This window comes from Corvus kubaryi, unplaced genomic scaffold (assembly GCF_017639235.1).
Source record: "Corvus kubaryi isolate FWS band 111438036 unplaced genomic scaffold, C.kubaryi_AGA036_p1.0 split3-131, whole genome shotgun sequence".
In the NCBI taxonomy this organism is placed as follows: domain Eukaryota; kingdom Metazoa; phylum Chordata; class Aves; order Passeriformes; family Corvidae; genus Corvus; species Corvus kubaryi.
In genome coordinates, this window is record NW_024582083.1 from 2,122,516 (window position 1) to 2,147,714 (window position 25,199).

General features: G+C 37.1%; 1 protein-coding gene across 2 annotated transcripts in view; it reads left to right on the forward strand.

Annotated features, from left to right (window-relative positions):
• Window positions 1-25,199, forward strand: part of CLCN3 (chloride voltage-gated channel 3) — a 66,026-nt gene that overhangs the window by 1,175 nt on the left and 39,652 nt on the right. For both annotated transcript variants that reach the window (XM_042015059.1, XM_042015061.1), the window contains exon 2: window positions 12,443-12,618. In XM_042015059.1, coding sequence (XP_041870993.1) covers window positions 12,459-12,618 — 160 coding nt within the window. In that variant the 5' untranslated portion in view covers window positions 12,443-12,458. The remainder of the gene's footprint in view (window positions 1-12,442; window positions 12,619-25,199) is intronic.

Sequence of the window (25,199 nt, forward strand, 5' to 3'; positions counted from 1 at the left end):
CAGAGATACTTCTTTGCAGATACAGCTATTTGAATGAAGGATGTGTTGGTATGACAGATTTGAAAGCAGATAGTCATCAAAACTGTTTCTCTATTTAAGGAAATGTCAATATGCTGTAATGTAAAATTAAAAAAAATATTTGTGCATTATAGGAAACATACCTTTGTGAAGCATAATTAAAGAGAACTCACCAGCTGTCTCTATTGTTTTGCTAAGATAAGTCTTTCACTGACTGATGTAAATTTGACGTCTTGTCTCTTTGGGTGGCAATCAGATGTAAACTTGCTGCAAAGTTGTCAGAGCGGGAAAGAGTTCTGCTCTGGGAAAACTACAGGTAGTTTGAAACTTACAGCTTGAAACACAATGACTCTGCATCTCTGTGCAACACACGTGAAAACAGAATTTACTTGGTGTTCAGAAAAACTGAGCTTGTTTGCTTCTGTTTAGTATTGGTATGTGGTATGTCAGTCCTAAAAATTCTTTGCCTGGCAGTAGTAGATGTCATACACAGTGTGTATTGTAATGTTTCTAGAAACATATTTTACTTGTTGTATTCCAAGGTTTTCTTTGCCCAAACTTTTACAGTGCCCTCTTTGAATGGTTTACTATTCCGCTGTTCTCTCTGTGGTGCACACTTGCAAATTAAAGTAATCTTAGGTAAAATCCCCCCCTGCTTCCTCCCCTCTTTTCCTCTTGCAACAGTAACAAGCCTATCCAAATTCTTGACCAGGAAAGATAGTAGAAGCTGTTGGCCTTTGTGAGTGCACTGCTCTGAACCCTTTTATTTTATGAATTTGTCAGCATTTTTCTCATGACCATGTTTATACTTCCTCTTGTGCTCTCTTGCACACCAAATTGATGTTTGAGTAACCTGCAAGTGAAAACCCAATGTGCTGGTTACTCTATGAACAGGTGGCTGCATAATATATGTTCTCCTGTTCACTGAATATAAAATTTGGCTTTCCCCCCCCCAACTTTGCTTTGGGGTCTGTGTGTGTGTGTCTTAACTGGAACAGCAGAGTTTCATTCCTTGAGTGTAAGCATTAGAGCCGGGACAACTGTTCCAAGTTCACAACCATTGCCAAAAGGCATTCTAGGAACATTGAGATAGTTTTTTTCTGCTCTTATTTAGCTGACTTCATATGCATGTGGATAGGTGTAACTGTGAAGATCAAGTTTTCAGGGTAAAGACTTATAAAAATTTGGCAGTAGGGATATTTTTAACTTGGTCATAAATGTAAAAAGTAGAATAGAAGCTCTGCTGCTGAAGAGATTTGTGCCAGAAGTGATAGTGCCAATTTGAGTTAATTTCCTAATTCTCAGACTATTTTGCATGTTCCTAAATTTCTTGCTTTGGCGCCTTGACAGCAGCAGTAACCCAATAAACTCCAAAGGTTGTCAGCAGTGGCAGTGATCATGTGCATGGAATTGCTTTTGTACGCTCCCTGCTTATTTTCCCAAAACTAAGGTTTCAGCTTAATGCCTGTGAGCAAGTTCCTAATTCTCTCGTCCTTGTTTCAGTTGTTCCTTATGTCACAAGCTGAAAGTGCAGGTTCTGTGTTATCTGACTTGCTAAAGTTGTTCGGGTGTCAGGCCAGCTTTTACCTGTGCTTGTGAACAAGGAGGCTCTGCAATACAGTACTTCGTGCTTGTTTATATGCCATGCTTTGGAAACTGAAGATGCTCAGAATATTAGAAAGTTGACAATTACAAATTTTTAGAGTCGTTTAACTTGAAACTTGTTTTTGAATTTTGAAAGCCTTTATAAAATAATCTGAGAGAATAAAGCCTGGACAAAACCATGCTAATTTAAATTGATTATGATAAGAGGGTTGTAAATGCATAAAAATTTTTTTTCTGCTGGGAAATGTGCTCTGCTTTAAAAACATAGAAACTGAAAAATGTAAATTGTTGAGATAGTAATTATATGTAATGAACTGATATTTTTTATTACTGGAGAAGAGAGTTGATGAAATAATTCACAGCTTTCATGCGTAATAGAAATGATTCTAGACAAAGCTGTTAAAATAGTTACAAATCCATTTACATCTGGAGTGTCCTTATTAGTTTGTATTATGTAGTCTTGAGTATATATTCCTGGAAAGGAGTGTGTAGAACAGAATTTATAACTTCATAGTGGGTACCAGCAGTTATTTTTAATAACTTACAGAGAGTCTAGACAGGTATTTTCCTCTTGAACTTTCTAGGCATTCGGCTGCTTAGTTTGTTAAGCATCTTCCTTAGGCTTTCTAGTTACAGGAGTGGACTGTTCTTACTGTTTGAGGGTAAGGAGGAGTAGTAAATGAAAAAGTGAATTAAGTTCAGTCCTGAAGCACAGACCCTTTGATAAAAATAATCTTTGCTGTTACTTTTTTTTCCTTTTTTTTTTTGATATATTTTCATAAATTTCTCTAAAAAGTCAGAAGAGACGAAGTACTCAAATGTGCATTTTACATGTTCGTTCTGGGATAAAATATAATGAAGAAATGTTTCCTAATTGAAATAGTAAAAATGGCATTTCACTTCAGTACTTTGTTTCAATTCCAGATAGAGCTACTGGGGTGATTTAATATTTTGACATCCTGCCAGTTTAAATTCAAGTACTTGTTTTCCTGAAAGATAAGTTTGTGTTTGAGTTCCTTCCTCTCTTCTCTTCAAATTAGTGTTTTCTGCCAGATTTGTTGGATTTTGATGTGTTATCTGCAGTTTTTGATCTACTGCAGCTTTTCCCCTGAGTCTTCCACTTTTAATTTGTCTCATGTATATGTTGGGAAAAAAATTTCGGTTCTCCATATGCTTCCAAACACATTCATTTTCTGATTTTGAAAAATCTATAAATTTCCGGAGTATATCTAGGAAAGAAAACTGAAAATTTCTTTAACTGTTATTTGACTTTTTGCTTCTTGTCTTGCAGCCAACTTTAAATTATTATCAGTCTAACAGACTTAGTAGTTTTCTTCTGTTTTGTGCTGAGATGTGAATATTTTTTTCACTTAGGCAGTAAAGCTTCTAAGACACCTGAGGAGACCTAACAATCTGTGCACTAAATATTTATGTTATTACCACAGTTAGAAAAATCTAGTGTTTATTCCTAACAAATTTTAAAGAATGTTTTGTTTCTTGGATAGGTAGAGGATGAATTATTTTTAATAAATATGATCTATGAACTCAGTGAACTGACCTCATCTCTGTGGTTATTAACACATTTAAGATAACTCACCTTCTTTGCAGTCTGTTAGCTAGAAGTCTTTTAGTAAACTATAGGTGATTCTTTTTTTTTTGTAATATTAAAAATCTCTCATGAACCGAATTGCTTTTTTTCCTCGTAAAATACTCACTTTGAGTCTTGTTTTCAGCTTGATGCCACTATTGAACAGTAAATTTCCCTCCGGACTTTCCTGCCAGAAACTTGTCTACCATTTGTAGACCCTGATAAAATACACATAATTTTGGGAGATGCCCTTGCCAACCTTTCAAGTAGGTTTTACAGCTGGAGAGAAGAATATTCGAGTGAGGGGAACCTGCTGTGCATTCTGAGCTGCTAACACACTTGATTTAGTAAATACTTTGCTTTTGGTGCTGTTTGTGCATCTAGAGCTTCACTGCCTTTTGGTTTTTTTTTAATCTCCTTTAGTTAGAATACATTTATATATTTATTTCGTTCTTTGAAAATGACCAGAATGCCCACCAGTAATGGTTGGAAGTGCTGTTTTTAGAAAAATGAGGTGGCTTCTCTGTAGTCCAGCAAAGGATGTCAGCCATGAGCCAAATCCAGGTGTTGATCACAGATCACTTCAGTCCTTCCTCACCTTGCTGCCTTAACACTGTTGCTTGAGAGGAAACAGAGCAAGCCTATTGTCAGGGCTCCTGGCTGTGAAGTTTAAATAGCTGTTCATACAGCTGTCAGTTTATCCCTCTGCTGCTGTGATGTCCCTCTCTTAAGGAGAAGGAAGCACTCATAATTCGTAAATGCTCGTAGTCAAAAGGAACAACAAAAGTCAGAGGGTCTGCAATCAATCAGAAAGTTTGTTAGTACGTAACACACTTGGCATGGAAGTTGCTACGTTAGTGCATAGAAGCGCATGGCAGTGGGCTTTGGATAAAGGGATAGGGTGAAAGGGAAGAGAGAAAAAGAGATCACTAGTCCTGGTTTCAGCATTAGTCCAGCTGATGAGATGTCCTGGGGGCACTGCCTGGGCTTGCTGGGGGTACTTTTTAATACATAGGTTTCCTCACCCTGAAGGCAGGTTTCTTGCTTTCTGTGCAAATTACCCATCGTGTGCAGTCCGTACTTTCAGACCTTTCTGGAAATGGGCTGTGGAGCTTCTGGGATCTTGGATAGTCTTGAGCTCTCTCTACAGTCCATACCCATACCTTAGCCTCATTCCTGTGCTTGTGCTGTCCTGTGTTGTGCTTATCTCTGGGAACTAGACCAAGGATGTTTGTCCCTGGGGAGTGCTGCCCTACATCTGCATGGCCCCTTCTCCAGCCATATCTTGTTCTTTTTCATGGCATGTTAGTACCAACAATCCTTGTCTGCTATTGCCAACAATCCTTGGTTGGCTCCACAGCCATCCAGCTATCAGTGTTTGAGGCATACTCAAACACACAAAGGCACACTCAAAGCCCCTTTTCTTCTGGGATTCTACAGTTACACATACCAAGAGGAGTGCCCAGCCTTTTTTTGTTTCTGGTGACCAAATGCCTGTCACTTCTAAAAGAGTACAGTGGGTATGTTCCTCTTTAGCTGGTGTTTTCTTCACTCCTTTGAAGCTGGAAAACTGTTAGTAGGGTGAGTAAGTACCAGGAACCACCAGGGGTCCCCACATGATTTCACAAGTAGTGCTCCTGTGACTGTGCTGTATTTTGGAGAGCTCTATAGGATATTTTCCTTGATCTCGGGGGCTTTAGCTTGCCTCTAAAGAAATTTTAATTCAGACCTTAAACAATCTGTGGTAGCTGCTGTTATTGAGAAGATGCTTAGAGCTAAACTGGGGACGGTGGTGCTTTTTCAGATTCCAATTTGACAATACTGAGTTATATTGAACTTGAATGAAATGATCTGAAAAATTCTCAACTCAGGTGTGACCCTGAACTTAGGAATCTGTACACATAGTTGGGGACTGCTCAGTGCATTTCTCTGAAAAGTTGAAGAAAAGTAGTATGGTTAACAAGATTTCTGGTCATTCTGGTGATGTGTAAAAGCTCTGCTCCGTTGTATAACCCTCAGATGACTTCAACACAAGTCCACATGAGGAAGGAGCAAAACCCTTTAAAAACTGTAAAGAGACACTGTTGCAGTGTCTTTTCATCAAACAGAAAATGAGCATCGTGACCTAAGACTCAACAAACAGGAGTTACATTGCCTACAATGGAAACTGCAGTCATAGGTCCTGCCCTTCAAAAGAGAAATTCGGGGTTTACCTTTCAGTTGTCTTAACAAGTTGCAATGTTATTTCTCATCTGTTGACTGAAAACCTCTCCAAGACACTACCACTCATGGAGCTGCTTGTTACTGTACCTGAGTGGGATACTAGTCCTCAGCTCTGATAACAGAGTTTTTTCTAATGTATCAATAAATAAGCTTAGATAATTTAAAGTGGAGTTTTCAGTTAATCCAGCCAGTTTGGTTGAATGCTGTTAGTGTTCACATTAGTAACTTGCTGCATGTGAAATGCCATTAAAAAGTATCCACATTAGTAACTGAATGTGAAAGAAGCAATGCCTTCCATTGGGTAGCCTGGTATGTTTGTGCCAGTGCGTTTAATGCCTCAGCTCTCGCAACTATGGGTAGCCATGATCTTTCCGGTTATGACATTTCAGGGAGTGGAGACACAGTGGTTTTGAATACTTTATACAAGCTAAAGTCAATGCCCTCAATGTTTGGCATCATATGACCAGAAGCATGAGTTTGGTGTTCATCCAGAATTAGGCTGTCAAGTTTTAGTTGGTTTTTTTATTGGCTTCTTTTTTTTTTTTTTTTTTTTTTTTGAAGCTGAAGAGATTAAAAAATACAATGAAAATGAGTATTTATTATAGGTTCTGCTTTTGTGAATATCAGGTATATAGTGATGATATTCTATACTGGTATTTGTCATAAAAATGAAGAAACTTTTTGGGCTGTTGTTAAGTGTTTTTAACTAAGATTGGTAAGATTCAGTAGAACATAAATATAAATACTGAGGGGTTTTGTTGCAGTTTTAAAGCTAAGAATGTACTTTATAAGTATTATCTTTTCCTGTAGTTTTGTCTGTGTGGTTCTGTTCATATTTGAGTATGTCTCTTTCCTCCATGAGTGTAATTTTATTTTGGAAGCAGCTGTGAATGAAACTAGTCTAAGCTTTACCTGTGGATATTTTTGGAAACTGACTTTTTATCTTCTCTTCCAAGACAACCTGGGAATCTACTACATAAACTCAAATAGATTTTTTTGATTTTTAAACTCAAAAAGCTTCACTTAACTAACTGGCAGTGCTCCTTCATAACTTTGTTTTTCCAAAGGTGACCTAGAAATTGACCAAGATCCTTTCCTGAGGCCTTTTATAGAATCACAGAACGGTTTGGGTTGAACGGGATGTTAAAGATGATCTAGTTCCAACCTTCCTGCTGTGGGCAGGGATGCCTTCTACTAGATGGGTTGCTCAAAGCCCCATCCAACCTGGCCTTAAACACTTCCTAGATTGGGGCATCCACAATTTCTCCAGGCAGCCTGTTCCAGTGCCTCACCACCCTCACAAAAGCACAAACGTTTTTGATGGGGTTTTTTGAGTGCTACAGAGAATGTTCTGTGTATATATTTCTGTAACGTTAGCATATGCATTCCCTAAATTTTAACACTTTGGATTATTGAGTATCCTTAAGAACTTTTGTGGTCGAAGCTTAACTTAAGGTGTTAAGATTTTTTTTTTGTGGCTTTTTGCAAAAAATAATCTGCTAGTGGTCTAAAAAATACAGTGAGAAATTCCTCACAATACACTCACCCATTTTCCAGACGTGGAGTTTGGAAGATGAGTGATGTTCTCATCCTGCTTAAATATTTTCATGTCGCAGACAGAATAAATAAATGAAAGCTAGATATGCTGAGTCTGTGGTGAAAATGGAAATGTAATTTTCATGCTGGTGAGACTAAGGGAAAGAATGGCCACAGCATGGCCTTTGTTTTAGAGCTATTATAAAATTCTTGTAATTTCTGAGCTTAAAATTTCTTTCTGAAGGGCAGGTTTATTTAAGAACTAAAAAAGATGCAGGATTTTAAATTAATGTAGTACAGGAGGTTTTGAATTCAGCTTAATCCTGCTTTCATCTTTTGGGCAGGTGTTTTGACATAGACCCCCATACATACATGGATACATGTTAAAATTTTAATTTAAGCATGGGTGTGGGAAATGTCTCTGTCATATTATTTGTCTGTTCTTAAAGTATACAGTAGTTGGATACTTAAAAATATCTTGCTATATATAGAATGCCTGGCTATTTTATAACAAATGATTTGTTTTGAAAGTTCTTTACAGTTAAACCATTTAAAATTCTATATTATTTTTAAATTTTTTCAGCAAATTACTCTTTGGTTTCTATCACTGCATTTTCTCTATGGTAGAACATATTCTTATGTGTAAAGCTTGTATTGATAATCTTAATTTTATCTCCTTTTGCCTCATGGGTGCAAAGCATTCTCACTGAGTGCTGTACTTGAGTAGGGTTTGTTGGAAGATTTATGTGAGTTGGAGGACAGATGACTTTTAGCTTAGTTGTTAGTACTAAGCAGAAAAAATGAATTTTACACTGATTTTTTAAATCAGGATTCTTAGTTTGAGAAAGAGCTCTTTTGTTAAGATCAATTATTGTGGGGTTTTTTGTGTTGATTGTGTTTGTTGGATTCTTTGTTGTTGTTGGGGTTTTTTAGTTGTTTTTGGCTTTGAACTATTTAAAGCAAATTTGTAATCTGGAATCTGGAAGAGTACTTTTAAGTTTTCATTCCACCCCCCTTCTGGGGAAATAACAAGCCTAAACTGCCTTTTTTTTTTTTCCTGCCGCTCCTTTGAGATATAGAAAAGTGTTTTTATGGGATAACAGAGCACATTCTGGAGATTTACCAATTGCTTGCATCATCTGTCAACAAATGTCTTGTATGTCTGGCTTTTTACTGGCCTACTCTGTCTTTTCCATAGACATGTCTCTGCACTGGAAGTGGTTCCCTCAGCTGACTTGCTTCTCTACATGACCTTTTAATTGTAGGGCTTGAAAGATAAGTTGGTTGTCTGACATTGGAGAGCAGAAAAATGCCTGTGGTACTAGACTGTGCAGAAAACTGCACAGCCTTTGTATGCTTTTTCTGCTATTAATGTAGCTGTTTCTCCTTTACTAGTGTACTTCCTGCCTGCACTGTATTTAATTAGATTTTCCACAATATACTGTGCCTGTGCTCATTACTTTCTTTGCTCTCTAGTCGTAACAGGTAAGATATCCTGCTTTAGCTCTCTGTTCTTCAGTTTGGTTTGGGGTTTTTGCTTGTTTGGTTGGTAATTTTGTTGTTTAGTTTTTTTAGTGCCAGAGGCCTCTCTGTTAACCTGCTTTTGTAGAAGCATTTTGATGGGTCAGGACATCCTGGAAATACCTTAGTAATAGAAGCATGATGAGTTACTTGCATCTTTTTTGCTTTACAGTCATTTCGTAGAAGACTTGGATATGAGTTGAGTGAAATTCTTTCCTGTTTCAAGAGCTTCCTGATTATTGCTTGTATTTTCTTTGTTTTGTTATTCTTACAGTGCATTACTTTAATATTTTTGGGTTTTTTCAAAGATAATCAGAAGTATTTTTGAGTCTGCTTTCTGAGATATTTGGAGTAGACTCTATCAAAACTGTGGTGCTTTGTAGAAATAAGTTAAAAGAAGTATCTTTAATGTTCTCATTATTCCTTTGTAATTCCTCTTGGATTTTTACAGTAGTCTAGGTTGAAAAAAAGGTTTATTGCTTAAATACTTACTGTAAGAAGAATTTATTGGGAACCTGGTATAGAATGTTTTGTTTGCTTTTCCAGGAGATTTAGTTTGGCTAGCATTCAGCCAGTACCTTTTTTTCCTGTGTGCAATTTCTCTTGAGTAACTTCTGTTTTTCCCCACTTGCCATTTAGTGCTTCTTTGGGTAGGGCAGGGAGTCTGTGGAATGGATCTGACATTAAAAAAATGGCAAGTTGGATCGTTATTTATCCCCTTTCAACCCCACAAGCATTTGTGCAGGTTCTCTTGTATGAACATACTCTTCCAGTTATCCACTAAGGATAATCTGCACCAGAGTTGGTCAGGCACAATACTGGTTCTCTTCTGGCTGTTGTAGCAATAGAAATAATTTTCCTGGCTCTTCATTTTCTTTATTATTGACACTCCCAGCAGTCTGTTTCCAAGGAGTCTACTCTCTGTGCCCACATCACTCCCTTTCCTTAAGTGAGGCAGATCTCTCACGTGCTAGCAGTGTTTTAGGTCACATGAACATACGTTATAAGTTATCTTGGGTGTTTAACACAGCTCAAGATGGTGCATCACTAACCTTTTATCCTAGTTTGTTAAGCAAACCCTTTTCTTTAAGGCACACAAGGAAATTTGTTGTACATTGACTTGAACTGTCCTCCCTGCCATTAGTTACAGATAGCAGTGGACACATTAGTGATTGACATACTCTTAAGTAAAATTTTAGTCCTGTGTGAAGCTTATTGAACAGCTAACATTCTCCTGTTCTTAGTTTCCTGTATTCCTTCCATTGCTGCATGCTGCTGTGAGGCAGGATCTGTAACACGGAATCAGATACAAAGCACTGGCGGTACTTGACTCTCTGGGAATGCAGAGAAGTAATTGAAGTCTTGGTTAAAGCCCTCAAAATGAATGGTTTTGGTATTACAGCTTTTGTGTGGCTGTTGGAGAGGTCTATCAGCAGCAATACTTCTACAGCAGGCCACATGTAGCATTTAAAATGGTAAGGGCTGTAGTATCATGCCTGTCACACAACTGGAGGCATGTGTGTGCCAGAGGAGTTGGCCTGTGGAATCACTCTTGTGGAGCGGTGGTACAGGGGTTCTCTGCGGTGTGCTTGGCCTGGCTCTGCAGAGCGTTGGTTTTATTTGTCAGCTGCTGACCCACTGATGAAACTTTGCCTTCCATTGTAGCCCAGTCTGAAAGCATTTTCTCAATTACTGGAAGATTTAATACCTGTAATCTATTGCTCTGATATTTACCTAAGAAGAGACACTTATCCAAGGGGAGAGTTATTTCTCTTATTCTGAATAGCAGGTTTGTAGTAAAATTAACTGAAGCTGTGGAGCCTAATGTAAATAAAATAGTCTTGTATTTGAAAAGATACATTTACAATGTTCTGTCCTTATACTGTACTAAATATTTTTGCTAAGAATATTACAGGAAAATGTCTTTATTAGATGAAAAAACTGTATGTGGCTTTGAAAGTTGGTACTGTAATTAAAAGACTAAGCAGACTTCAGCCATGCCCTCAGTATGCATCAAATACAACAGCAGAAGGTTAATAACAGAACCCAGTGCTCATGCTTCCTTAATTTGGGTCAGTTAACACCATAGAATCATTTCCCTTTGAGATCAAGTAATTGCTTTTGGTAGTTGTGTTTCCACCTGTGGTTTACAAGAGAGACACTCACAGTAAGGATCTTCAGGAGTTCTTGGAGCAGTTTGAATTCAGTTTGGAGGCCTGGGCTTGACACAAAAGTGGTAGTACTTTTGGGGTCTATATTTGCTACCTCTTTGTTGTTTTGATAAATTCACAAACAACTTTTTGTGATAGGCCACCATTCAGTTAGCATTCTCCTCCTTGTTAATTTTTTTCTGCCCAATAGTAAAGATTACTAAAGTAACAGGAAAATAGAACTGTTAAAAAAAGTCAGGTCTACAATAGGAGAAGAACACAATAGACAAAACCTTACATTGTGTTACCAGGGTTTCTTTTTGTCTTGTGCTTTTTGTCTTCTAGTGCTACTTCTGTGGACAAGGCAGGGAGTGTTCTGTCTCCTTGCAAGTCTCTCCGGAATGTAGGAAAATTCATATAAATTTAAAATAGAGATTTCACTTGAGCAGGAGGCCAGTTGGCAGATGAGTCTATGATATTGTTTTGGTGCATGAAGCAGGTGGAGAAAGGCAGCAGATGATCCAGTGAGTGGAAACACTTGTAGGAAGTCCCATTTTCTTATTTTAGCTATGCTGTGTGCCTACCGTTTAAGAAAGCACCTCACTGGTCCTGGGAAAGGGATACTAACAGGACTTTCTGTGAACACAGTAATGAAATAGTCAGTCTATTTGTGTACTGACATTTTGGGAGGCATGGTCTTTGTAGGTACCATTTCTTTGTGAATTCAAAAAATTACTTTGTGTGAAAAGTTAGCATCTTTTGAACAACTTCAAGTATAGCTTCTGATCTAATTATAAATTGTGATCTGATTTATTTAGGTAAAACAATGGAGATGAAACTGTATTTTCAAATAGAATATGCTTCCTAATATGTCAGTGTGAAATATTCTTGGCTGTCCATTAAGCTTTTCCAGTGCCTGTAAAATATTAGAAGATCAAGAAAAAAGTTCACATAAAGATGAATGGAAGAAATTTATCTGAGGAGAGAATATGTTTTAAATTGTAAATAATTCTTTTAAGAAATAAGAATGGGTAAAGTCAAAGAGATCGGTCTTGCCAATAGCAGATCTCTAGGGAAGAGAATAAGCATATGCACATCTCCAGAACGCTCTCTAAGCCTTCAGCATTTCCACCAGAGGTGTTGTCTTTAATAGCTTTTGATGCTGGTTTTTTTATTGTTGTTGTTCCGTCAGTGTGTCTCACTGCTTTATGAACCACTGCATTCTTCTGCAAAGTGGCAAAGAATTCCACCACTTTCCTACATGCTGTATGAAGAATTAGCCCTTTTTCCTCTGCTTGTCACCTTACCTTTTTTATTATGTCATGTAGGGCCCACTGAAAAACAGCTGATGCTCTTGACTTTCTTCACACAACTTGTGGTTCTGCTGACATCTATTGTGTCATCTTCTACATTGCATCTTTTCCTGACTGAAGAGTCCCGATCCATTTTGTTGCCCTGTAGAAGGAAAGCTATTTTGTTCTCTGTCGTCATCGTGCTCTTCTGTAACCTGTTTCAGCTCTTCTATAATCCTTTTGGACTTTTTGCTCTATGTAAAGTGTTTAAGATATAGACAAGCTGTGGATTCATTTAAGGCTTTAATGAAGTTATTTCTCTTAACTGATAATTCTTGAATCAAATTAATTTGTTCTGTATTGCTGCTACCTTTTTGTAACTTGTAGTATTGTCGCCATAAAAAGTTTTCCCCAAAGCACAAAATACTCTTGTTTTATTTTGATACAAATTTTGTAGTGTTTTTCGAATATTCAAATAGAAAATAACTTTTTTATGTATATTCATACAGGTTATAAAGCAGCTAAATGGAGTCTGAGCAGCTGTTTCATAGAGGCTACTATCGAAACAGTTACAACAGCATAACTAGTGCAAGCAGCGATGAGGAGCTTTTAGATGGCGCAGGTGTAATTATGGATTTTCAGACCTCTGAAGATGACAATCTTTTGGATGGTGATGCATCCATTGGTAAGTTAATTTCAGCTTAAAAGTTTTCTCTGGGTTGTATTTTTGCATGTGGTGGGGGTTTTTTCTTGGTTTTTATTTTGTTTTGGTTTTATTTGACCAAATCTGATCCTTTTCTGTTAAGATGATCTGTCCTTCAGAGAGACGCTTTAAACCTGAAAGGGGCTGAACATTTTTCTGTGTGCTTGCCTAACAATTACATTGTGTGGGATGACTTTTGATACGAGGCAGATATTAACATGCTGCTGACAAATGTAGAACTTGCTGTCAGGTAAAAGGATGGCTAATCTGCAGCTTTCTTCTCTGCAGTGGAATTTTGGAAGTCTCACTCCCTCCAGTATTTCTTTGATGCAAAAATTAACAGGCTGTTTTAATCATTACTTCTAGAGATAAATCTGTTTTGCTTCATTCAGCTTCACCTCTGTAAAACAGGGGCAAAAGCCAGAAGTAGAGGTGGTGTTAGAAGCAACAGAAAGCACAATATGAGCTGTATTTTTGACTAGATAAAAAGTTGCAAAGAAAACTTTCTACTGTGAGTGCTATAAAAGCACTGAAGTAATACAAAGAAGAAAGAACTGGGAAGCTCTTTCTCTCTCTTTTTTTTAGTTTAAGAAAACAGTTCATGTAGTGAAAGCATTAGCATTCATTTAGCAATAGTCAAAAAGGTGAACTGAAGGAGGGAAAGAAAGTAATTTCTCTTAAAGATACTAAACTTGGTTAAATATATACTCTGCTCACTTCCTCTTACTTTGTTCAAAATCAAACTCTGCTTCTTGGATTTTTTTTTTCTTTTTTAGTGCCTTTTCCTCTTTTCTTCTCCCGTTAGCATTTAGTTGTTTTCCTTCCCTGCAGTGTCTCTTCCGCCATATGTTTTCCCTTTGCTGCGCTTAGCAGTTGGGTGTTGGCGCTGTAGTAGATGATTGTGCTGTATCGTTAGAAGCGTCTCGCCTGTATTCCTTCTATCTAGTTAGATATGTCTGGAATGTGCAGTTGTTTAACTTGTATACCAATACAGGTATCACAAGCCAGGACACCTTCAATTACTTGCAGAACACCAGCATGCTAAAGTCCAGTACTTAAGAGTTGGGAAATTATTAGGCGAACAACTGGCTTCTGTATGTAATTCTTTGTTCTAAGTATATGGCACTTTTAATCAAGTGAGTGCCTTGCTCGTCTAACATAATATTTACAACCTGTACTGAAAGTCTGAAGCTACTCTGGTTATTGTTCATATAAATCATTTCCATCACTTCAAGCATGAAGGAGAAATGAGTTTACAGTAAGAGAAATAGTTTCAGAGCCACTGTTCTGCCTTTATGAAGGCAGATCTGTGAAATCAGATCCATATATTGAGTCCAAACAGATGAGGTGGTTGTTTTGTTTGCATTGTCAAAATCAATGCTAATTGCTGCACATGCCAGCAGCTCCCATCTTGTTGTAACACTGAAGTATCAGAATGTGGGTTGGTACATAAATATGAATGTATTTTCTTTCCTGGAACTTTAATTTTTTGCTCATAACTTGTCTGCTTGCCCCAGTTCTGGACTCCCTGAAAGAAGCAGCAATAGTAATAAGCTCTATTATTTTATTTGAGTGGTGATTTATGTGTCTCTATACATGGAAAATGTTTTATTGTACATCAAATCACAGTAAATATCTTAGTAGTAGATCAGAATATGATGTTAATTTTCTTTTTAGGCTGGTAACATACTTTGAAAAATGTTACACATAAACTTGCACTCAGGAGGTGAACATCTGTGTTTCTCATTCCTTAGGTGTCCAAATGTGTCAGGTGTTTTTTCTTTTGTGTTTTTAATACAGCAAATCTCATTGACAAGACAAAACAAGGGCTATTTTGCATGTGCCCATTTTGTAATTCTCTCTTACTCACATAGCATCAACTGTTTGGTTTGTTTGTATTAGTAGCAGTATTATTTAAATGCTCTTATCCTTTAGCCATATTTTTGTTCTGTTAAGTGTAAGTACAGATGAATTCACAATATGGAATATGTCCCACCTCCTAAGGAAGGGCAGGACCGTCTCAGTAACTGGAAGATCACATGCTGCTCAGCACTGCAGGCCCTCCAGAACATGATGTGCATGCAGAGGCCTTAGGTCTGGCTCTAGCAGGCAACCCCTGCCAAAATCAGGACTCGTATTTAAAAATGTAGTGTAGTTTAAGTCTGTGGGACTGGAAGAATTTGTAAGGTTGGTATCTTAGCAACATTAGCAAACTGGCAATAGTGTATGTAGATAAAATTATTGTGGAAATAATGTAGTTAAATTGAAAGCTGCATAGCTGCAGAATGTAAGCTTCTAGTACAAATGAGCACAGACATGAATTTATGCAATCTGGATAAGTTGCCATGGACAATAGAGGGCACATCAACATTGCACTGTTTATGTAATAAAATATAGAATTTTGCAGATTTTTTAAAACATCAAGACCATGCAATGAGGAGAAAATGAAGGATTAAGAAATAGTCTTTATCTTTCTTCTTTTTTCAGCTAATGAAAATGGAACCTTAAGCTGCACATATATTATGTAGACAAAGGCTAAGAATATGGAATTTCTAAAGTAATTGTAGTCTGTCCCCCTCATTCAGAGGGTAGTAAGTTAACAGAAGAAGTTTGCTTATTTCACTGCTCAGTCCCTTGGCTCTCAGCACAGCAATTCTATAAAGCTGCACAGTACTGCTATTCACATTACCACTCATACTTAAGTACTTAACTGAGGTTTAGAAAGCCATTGAAGCTGTTACACAGTGGTGAATATGCTTTCTGTTGAAAGCATGTGGACATTGGATGATGTTGGGAAAGAATGCTAACCTCATATACTCCTTGTCTTATATGGGAAATTTCTTGGTACTATATGGGACTAAACAAATGAACAAGGACTGAAAGCAGTAATCAGTCCTGTCACTTCGACTTTTAGGTTTCTTTAATATTTAGTTGATAGCAGTTTGTCTTTTTAGTGTCATCTTATTTGAAAGGTTGTGGATAGTTCCATGTTGGGGAATCATCATTATCTTAAAACCAATGCTGTACAACCATCTTGCTCTTCTTAACACCATCTGAAAACATGTATGTGACCTGTCCTTTACTGTCTCATCTGAGGAAAATACAGAAATTGTGATGATGTAGTATTTTTAACTAAATACATACATATGTATAGTAATTATGTATGTAGTATGCCTGTTATGTTCTCCAGTAGCTATTTTCTTTGCATGAATGACAGATTTTAAGTGGCAGTGTTGTGGAGAACAAGTAGGTATTATGAAATTGTGAATTCTTTGAGCACAGCATATTTTAACATGCTAAACAATTACATTGCTGTGCATGTGGAGGCTTGGATGACTTGTACCAAAACCCTGCCTTAAAAGGATGCTGCCTGTCAGCTTTGAACAAAACTTGCTTTTGTTGCTTATCAAAACTTTGTAGTACTGAAGTTAGTGTTTTTCCTTGTTAGAGTGCTGGCTAATGAATACGGTGATTTTGTACTGAAATGGAAGCATCTGCCTCATTGTATGTTACCAGAGCTTGTACAGAGACTGTACATCCATATATGCAATTTGTGAAAGTAATTTCTATCATGACTTATCTGTGTTTTATTTTTAGATTGTTTGCCCTGCTTATTTGTAGGTCAATGTAGGTCAATTTAAACATATACTTAGCTCTGGAAAGCTATTAGTTCTTTAATAGTCAAGTCATATAAGCTAATATTTACTGGTTTAAATTTTACAGAGCTATACTATTTAGCTTTTAAACAAAATCTTACACTAGGGTAGTTCATTGTTTCCCATCAATTTAGCAGAGGAAAAAAAGAATTCTTTCTAAACAGAAATGAAATCTCCAGAATGGAAATATATTATTAGATTAATATTTTAACTGTGGAATGTGATAAGAAGATGAAATGTCTAATCAGTTCTTTTCTCTCAACAGTGGTTTGCCTTGCCTGTCTCTAAAGTTTGAGAGAGTCACAATTCTTGGCTATTAGCTGGGCTTGAAGGGTGTAACAAGTCTCTTCAAAAGTTCAAACTTTTTCCTTTTATGACTTGGGGTTAGCCAACCAGTGAGGTGAAACCGAGAGGTCTCCATCATTTTGCTCAGAATTGAGGGCTGTTTATATGATCAGAGAGGACTGCATCAGTTTTCACTCTTCTTTATTTAAGTGTAGGGCAAGCTCAGTAGGAGGTGGATTTTTGTACTGTTGTCAGACTACAATTTTTTCAAGGCACTTACTGAAATCAGATGATTAAATCTTATTTGCAGTAAAAATGATTTGCAAACAAATGACCTCACTGGTGTTTACATCTCAAGGGACTTTGATCTGTCTGTGGGAGTCTCAGTACTGAATGAGCTTGCATTCTTTTTGGTAGGTATGGATTCCTGCTTCACTTGAAGGAGCTTGGTTGCTTATGTTGTGAGTTCAGTGTGGAGACAGTTTACAATTTGACATATGGTGTTAACATAAAATTGGCAATACTTAACCTTAGTATGACAACCTGTAAACTGGTAATTCAAAAGCTGATGCTACAGCCACTACTATCTCCTTGCAGTGGTAGCATTGCCACTGAAAAAGAAAAGGATATGCCAGCAGGTCATAGTGTAAAACACTGCAGCTCTTCTAAAACCTCCTTACCTATGATTTGGAGTCCCTTGCCTAAAGAGAGAGACCTAAACAATCCATTTTTGGTGCCTTAAATATCGACACTAAAAATTTTATAATTGTGAACTAATATTATGGCATTATTTGAGGAACAGAGTGCAACTTTCAGCAAGTGCAAGTGGTTCAGTATAATCAAGAAGTTTGTACCACGGGGGGGATAATTTTTCAAGCAAGAGTTAGTTATCTTTTCCAACAACATGTGAATGTTGTTTCACAGGTATGCTTGTTTCTATTTGGCTATTGCCCTTTATGAAGAGAAGGAAGAATATGAAGAAAAGAACAAAATAGCTTACTTCCCACATAAAAAATTTAAGTTCCTGTTGTATTCTTCATATGTGGAAATTGCATTAACGTATCCTTCCTGTTACTCACAGCTGATATGAAGAAGAGCCTTTGAAGTAATTTTGCACCATTGGCGTTGTTTTTGTTATCCATCCATTCCATCCACGTGTTATAAAACTGATTGGACTGAACAGTCATTATGACAGTTTGACATATCTCTTTCCTAAGTTACATACAACCTATTTTCCAAGTTAGCAATATTTGCATTAAAGAGCTCATTGTCATTCTTAAGTAAGGAACATATTCACCCCAAAATGATGCCATACAAATCGAAGCATGAGATAACATGATTTGCTGTGATCACAAGGGCAAGCATGAGGCACAGCTAATTTATAGAATTAAATTGTTAAATTGTCAGTAACTAGTTATAATTTACTTTTTTCTGCTGGGTTGCAGTTAGGCTGCAGACATTTTGCTGTGCTTCGTACTACTGATGCAGCTAAACCCAGGCTATCTGACAGTATCAAACCATGACTGCTACTTTTTTTTGGTAATGCGTGAAGTTGATTTTGTCCACCTATCTGGAACAGAAATTGTTAAACATTATGTTTACATGGATAACTGGGCTAATTAAAAATGTTCTTCTTCAAGGATTTAAAAATTCCTGTCAGCACCCCTCCCTCCACCCCTACTGACTGGAAGATTCTTAGGTTAAGGAAAAAATGTTTTACCTTAGTTATGGGATGTCATTATCAAATGAGTGAATTTCAATGAGTATCTGTTTATCATGCTAGTGATTTCCTGAACTGTAACATCTGTTTGTTTGGGTTTTTTTGTAGTTATTGTCCAAAATGTAAATTCACTTGATATTGTTGTAGTTGAACAGCCTTCAATGGTGTTACAGCGTTAGTTTAGGCCTTCTGATTATATATGGATTGGTGTGTCAGTAGGCTTTCTGAGGGATGGAAATTATGGCAGTGTGTATGTAGAGTTTTAGTAACCGAGTAGTTTCTGATTCTCTTAAATGTTTGAAAACAGATAATTATCATTTCAATTTCTCATAAACACCACGGTCAGCTCTTTGAGGACTTGTTTGTAAATCCTACCAACAGTCCTTGTGTGGTCTCACCAGTCCTTCCTGATGAAGTTTTATTTAGCACATGAGCCTGATGCTCTGGAAGGAGATAAATGAAAATACTAATAATCCATTCTTTCCATCTTTCTGATATTATATAATCTTGTTGGTTTCCTTCTGCAGCTCTCCTGAAGTGCTTAAAGCACACTAGCTTTGTCAACAGATGCTGCTGAGGAAGTTGTTACCAACTTGACAGCCTGGTGTAGTGTTAGTATGTGTATGTCCTTCTTCCAGACAAACTGTGTGAATAGTGTAAAATCAAGGAATGAAAACAGAGGAAGTGTGATGGCATATATGCAGATATGTAGAAAGATGAGTCTGAAATGTAAAATAAAATAATTTGGTATAGTATGTCTAGAAAATCTTTAGGAACTAAATGGACAATTTTTGGTACAGTTTTAATAATATTTCATTTATTCATTTTAGTTTTGATTTGTTCTCTCAAGTCAGCCAAAGAAAGCAGATAGGATTTTAACCAAATTGATGTCAGGTTATGCTCTTGTTTTCTGCCTTTGAGAATATTCTTGCTTACCAGCATTTTAAAGTGAAGGCTTTTCATTGGCTTGGGTTAAACAGAAATATTATTCTGAAAGAGGATATTATGATGTCCCTGAAACACGAGTACTGAGTCAAACCACAAATCTACCTAGCTCAGCATCCTATCTCTGACAGGGGTCAAAAATCAGTGCTTAAGGAAGAGTAAGAATGGAGTAAGAGAGAGGCACCAGAGTACTTGTGTAGAAGTTTTTGTCTAGCTGACAGCCTCTCTCATCTGAGTGGTGGGTTTTAATTTTTAGTCCTCCTTAGTGTATTTTTCTTGAACTGAGCTTTTCTCACTAATGCAATTCTTTAGCACCCAAACCATCCCTTGCAAGCTCTCCTAGCTTAGCTACATTTTATGTAAAGCACCATCTTATTTTCTTTATTTTGAACCTAGATCCACATATAAATGCTGCTGAGAGTAGACATAAGTGCCAGAGTCTTACTTAGGTTAACACTGGACCATGTGTTAGCATGGACTGACATGTGGATCTCCTTGTCATTTACCCTTGTATGGCATAAATGCTTAAGCTCTCTTTTGTGTTTTTTAATTTTCATCTGTAGTTGTAGCTGCAGAAAATATTTCTGCTGATACAAAAAGTTTTAGGGGGTATTATTAGCTTATTGAAGTGAAACTGCTGTTGGTAGGAAAAGGTTTGATATGAAATTAAGACACGGTGACCTGAAACTAGGATGACTTGATTGTCATGCCAAATACACATACCCTGATAAGCCTATCATGCAGTGGCCATATGCATCTAGAAACTAACAAGGATTAACACATGAATTACATGGTGCTGTCACTGTTATTAGAACAGATGGTGAAATTTTTATTTCCATTGCTACTTATTTTTTCTTCTCCTCAGTTATCTCTTTTTCAGGTTAAGGTCTTCTTGTTTGCTTGGTTGGACCTTGTAGGTATCCCATCCTTTAGATCCTCTTCACTGCCCCTTTCTGAACCCTTTGTAATATCTCTAATTTAGGGGAGGGGTCAAAACTTCACACAGCGTTTGGAGGATGGGCATGCCCTAGAAATAGAGTAAGTTTATTCTGACCACTACTAATACTGAGCCTATATTTGAATTAATGGAATTCAAACATACCTGGCATGGTGTAGTATTTTGTATTAACAACATACAGAATTGCTGTTGGTGCTATGTTCACAAAGCTTATTTATTTATGAAGAAGATGTAATATCTCTAAGATGGAAGGTAATCTTAACATATATATGGCTGTTGTGGTTTATGAGTGGTAGTCCCCAATTTAGTTCTCCATGGAGACCTTCCAAACCACACTACTTGATCCACCTTCCCCCCACTCCTGCCACCCCCATGGGTCGGTGGAGAGCAGAATTGGAGGAACAAAAGGCAAAAAATCACAGCTTGAGATAAGAACAATTTACTGGAAACAACAATGAGATAAAACGAACAGTAACAGGAACAATAATAATAACAAATGTATACAAAAAAAAGAGAATGATTCACATGCAAAAACTCACCTCAGAGCCTGACCTGACTGAACCCTACTGCAGCCATGATTTCCTAACTGGAAAGGAATACCCTTTTTCTTGGAAATGAGAGAGAGTCCCATTTCCCTGCCCCAGCAATGACATGAAGTGGTATGGAATGTCTTGGTCATGCCCTCCTGCTGACCCGGGCCAGAACCAGGACAGTGGTGTACCTAGGGAGGAATATGCCTTGGTGCTATAATTTTATCCCCTGCATTATACTTTGAACACCAAGTTGGAAATAATGGCCAATGGTAAGCAACCCTAAAACAGAAGAAGGGCAATGGAGCAGGTAAGACCTATATCCTTATATGCATTTAGGTATGAGGAAAAATAGAACCATCTCTGTAGCACAATTTTGGCTAGTCTGAGAAAGAAGTGAACTTCAGGGAAGGATGCCAGATCTTCCTGTTGATGCATTGTAACTACAGCTTTAGCAGATTGGAGTGTGAGAAGAGAGCACATATGCGAAGGTGAAAATGCAGCAGTACTTATTTTCTTAGTAAAAGCCTACCCTGTAAACAAAAAGTACAGAAAAAATATAGAAAGTATTTAAGAGGCTCTTAGAGACAGAGAGAGCAACTTGTTTGCAGAAAATAGCTTCCTTTTCTTCCAAGTCCTCCTCATGTGATTAATACAGTAGAAGTAGATATTTCTAATATCAGTGTAAAACTGATCAATTAAAAAAAAAAAACCAACAAAAAAACAAAAGCCAAAACAAACCGCAACCAACCAACCCCTCCCCCCCCCCCCCCAAAAAAAAAGCAAAAAAAAAAAAACCCAAACAAAACAAAACCCCAAAGACTAAGAAGACTAACACGCACCTCTCACAGCTGGTAGCTATATGTAGTCTGTTGATGTCAAGTATTTTCTTCCAGCCTCATTGGGTTACACATTAAGTAGTGTTATGGGCAGGCCCAGAAAGAAGTGAAAAGAAAACTGAGGCCTAGTCTTGATTTCAGTGTTTTGGGCCAAGATGTCAAACCAGTCTTAAGGGACCATACTTTTTTTTCCCCCAGTTTACTTTTGGTTTTAGGTGGTAATATTAGGTGGTAATATTTTTAAGTCTATTTTTTCTTCTGCCCTGAAGTTTTGCATGGCAGTGGGAAGCCTTTGCTGCTATTTCCCTGATTGGGAGTGAAGGTTCAGCTTCCCTCAGGGGAAGTCAGTCTCAGAATTGATTACACAACATGCTTGTGGTTATATGACCTGTTCTACTGCATTTTGTGTGCTGGTTGGGTTTGACTTCAGTTACCACCTTCTGTGTCTGGACAGTGAATGAAAGCACCACTGGAAGTTACACAAAACTGTAGGAGTATAGTTCAAAAACCTGTGGTTGGCCAGTGAAAAAGTGAGTTTATTAGGTGAGAACCTGGAGTAAAGTGTTCTCTAGTGGGTGAAATGATTGTGAGCAAAATTAAATAACTAATGTGTGGGAAACAAGCAATTATGAAAAAAGAAACTGTGATTAAGAAGCTATTTTTTTCTGTATAATAAAATGCAAGCAGGGAAAAATCTTATTGTGTATTACTGCTATGTACTTTTTCTGGGTTTTTTTATTTCTGTGTTACTTAAACCCCATCTGCCTTCAACTATTCAACAGCATATGCTATAAATTTGTTTTCTTCTGCTTTTACATTACATTTGGTCTAAAATTTTTCCTCTTGTTATCTGTCTGCCCTATTGAGGCTTTTGATGAGGTGGCAATGGTAACAGCTTAGAAGAGTCTTCTATATATAGCCTGATACACTGATCAAGGACAGAATTCTATATACTGCTAATGGAGGAATGAAGTTCAAGACTGATTTCTAAATATTTCTAAAATAATTTATCCTTGTTTTTTACTGTGTATCAATTTGAAGCAATATATAACTGAACTTTTTTTCTCTCTTTTCTCCTCCTCCTTGTTTTCTGTGGTTGCATCCTGGTCCATGCCTGGGTTCTAGAACTGAGAATGGTGCTTGTCTTTTTATCAGCTTTCATACTCTCACAGCAGGCTCTGTGTGACCCATATGAGAAAGTTGTATGATTTTATGTGGAATGAACAAAGTCAGGCTAAAAGGGCTGCAAGATAGTAAACTGAGACATTGAAAGAAGTCAGGCTGGGCTTAATTTGGCTGCATGGTTTGAGAAAAGGGTAAATGAAAGAAGAAATTGGGAGAAAAGGTAGGAGACTAAAGCCAGAAGGAAGAGTAATGAGGCACGGTGTGTTTTGAGACATTTTATATATACTTTGGGCACTCTATTCTAAATGGATGCTTTCATGCCCACTCTTCAACAGAAGGCACATATGAGTTAAATTCTTCAGAATGGTTGGAGATGGTAGCCACTTTGGTAAGTGCTGTATGTGTAGCATTTTTCAAGAGAACATTATTTTCTAGCTCTGCTGAAAGAGAAGATTTAGTTTTGAATAATAATAGGAAAGAAAAGTGACAGTTAAGAGTCACAAAAATCTTTTGCATCAGTCACACAAATGTTTGTAATTATCAGTCACGTTTTTGGCATCTGTTATTATGCGGATGAAATCATTCAGCATCCCCAAACTTATATTTTTAATTTCATAAAAGGCATGGTTTGATTTTCGTTATTTGGTGCGACAAAGTCTGTCACCAAAATAAACCAAGTAATTGGGGAATATGAGAGCATGTTTGTTTTATATGTAACAAGGTGCTTGGCTGTCTTCTTTAAACCTAGCTTACCTTTTAATATGAAATGGTGGGAAGTGTGTCAGAGTTAAGGTCTTCCCTTCAGCCTTGGGTAAGCAGGCTGTCATACCTCTGTGGTACTGCCCTTCTTTTTGCTGGCCTTGTTTTGTCTCTTCAAAACACATTTCCCTGGGTGTATCTGATTTGTATAACCTCTGAGTTGTTCTTATATTGTCAGATACTTTGTCTTAAATACAATTCTTTTCTTTCCCTAAACTGGAAAAGATAAGGTATGGAGAGAGGATAAAAGTGTCTTTCGTCATTCTTAGTATGCCTTAAAGGTGTGTCACCTGTGTACATTCCAAAAGTTTCGGAACAATGGACTTCTGCAAAGACAGGTTCATCTAAGTTATGGTTAACCACAGCATGTGCCTACATAGAACAATGGGAACATTCAGATGTGTGAAGTTATTTGGGCATGGAGGGTTTCTGGGATTGAGACCTTAGTCTATAATTACTGCGATGAAATTTGGAAAGCAAGCTGCTATACAAACCTGCTGTTTACGTGTGAGCTGTTCTATGCAGTAAACTGGCAATTTCGAGGGGCTCTCGGCCATGTAAAATAAGGCTATTGTTAAACTCGCTTTAGGCCTTACAACAAGTGTTCATAATATTTTGTACTCCATAATACCCAAAATACATAGTTATCTGGAGGCACCGTTTCACTAACTATAATTTTGAAAGTTGCTGAACTTCACAACAGAAATAACTGACATACTCTTTGGAATATAAAATTGTCAGACAGTTCAAGCCATGGACTTTTCAGATAAGGTAGAAAAAGAATAATTTGGAAAGATTAAATTGTATAGGTGTTTAGATATAAAAAAAAAAAAGACTGCTTGTCACATTAATATGCACAGTATCTTTCTTTCTTTCTTTCTTAAGAAAACCAAAACAACACAAAAATTAAAACCACCTTTCATGGTATTGTAGGAAAGGGAATACACACAGTGGTAGTAGGTATGAGCAATGAGAACACAAGCTGCTGGTAACTGAGAAGGGAAAATTACTGCTCTGCTTTTTAAGAGTAGACAAAGGACTATATTTGGCAGCCAGTCCATAAGCAGTGACCTTTGAAGAGCTGCTGCAACTTAGTATTAGGTGGACTCTTGAAATTTCATGTAGCAAATATGAAGTTGTATCTATTTTACACTGCAGACTTCTTGTCAGGACTTTCCCTCATATCCACAGTTCATGAGGTATGGTCTCCAACAAGTTATATCCTTCAACTTTTACAACTCAAACTGGATTTCAGTCTTGTGCGGAAATCCCGTGTGTGCTTTAGTCCAATGAACAGGTTTAGGCCAGCAAGTGAGCCATTTCTTTGCTGTAACTGATTTTTATTTTCAGTTCTAAGACATTCCAGGCTTTCAGTAACCACATCAAACTCTTAAAGTAGAGGTAATCTTCCAGACTTTATTAATAAAAGTCCTTTATATCCTTTATTTCATATTCTCGCAAGTATGAAGTTGAATTTATAGTGTTGTCATCTGTAATCAACATATAATAAATGCACTAACAGTTCATTCTCTAATAATTCTTGCTTCAGGTTACAGAAACTGTTGTATTGCTTCCTGCTGTGAATAACTTTTTATTTAGAGTCTTACAATAAGATTACAGACTGCATCCAGATTCTGTTGAGGTAAGGAGTTGAGAATGCTCAGGGATTTCTGTTGTACTTCTCTAGAAATAAGGGATATGGATAATTTAAAGTTAAGAGGTGCTTAGATTTGTTTTCTCACAGAC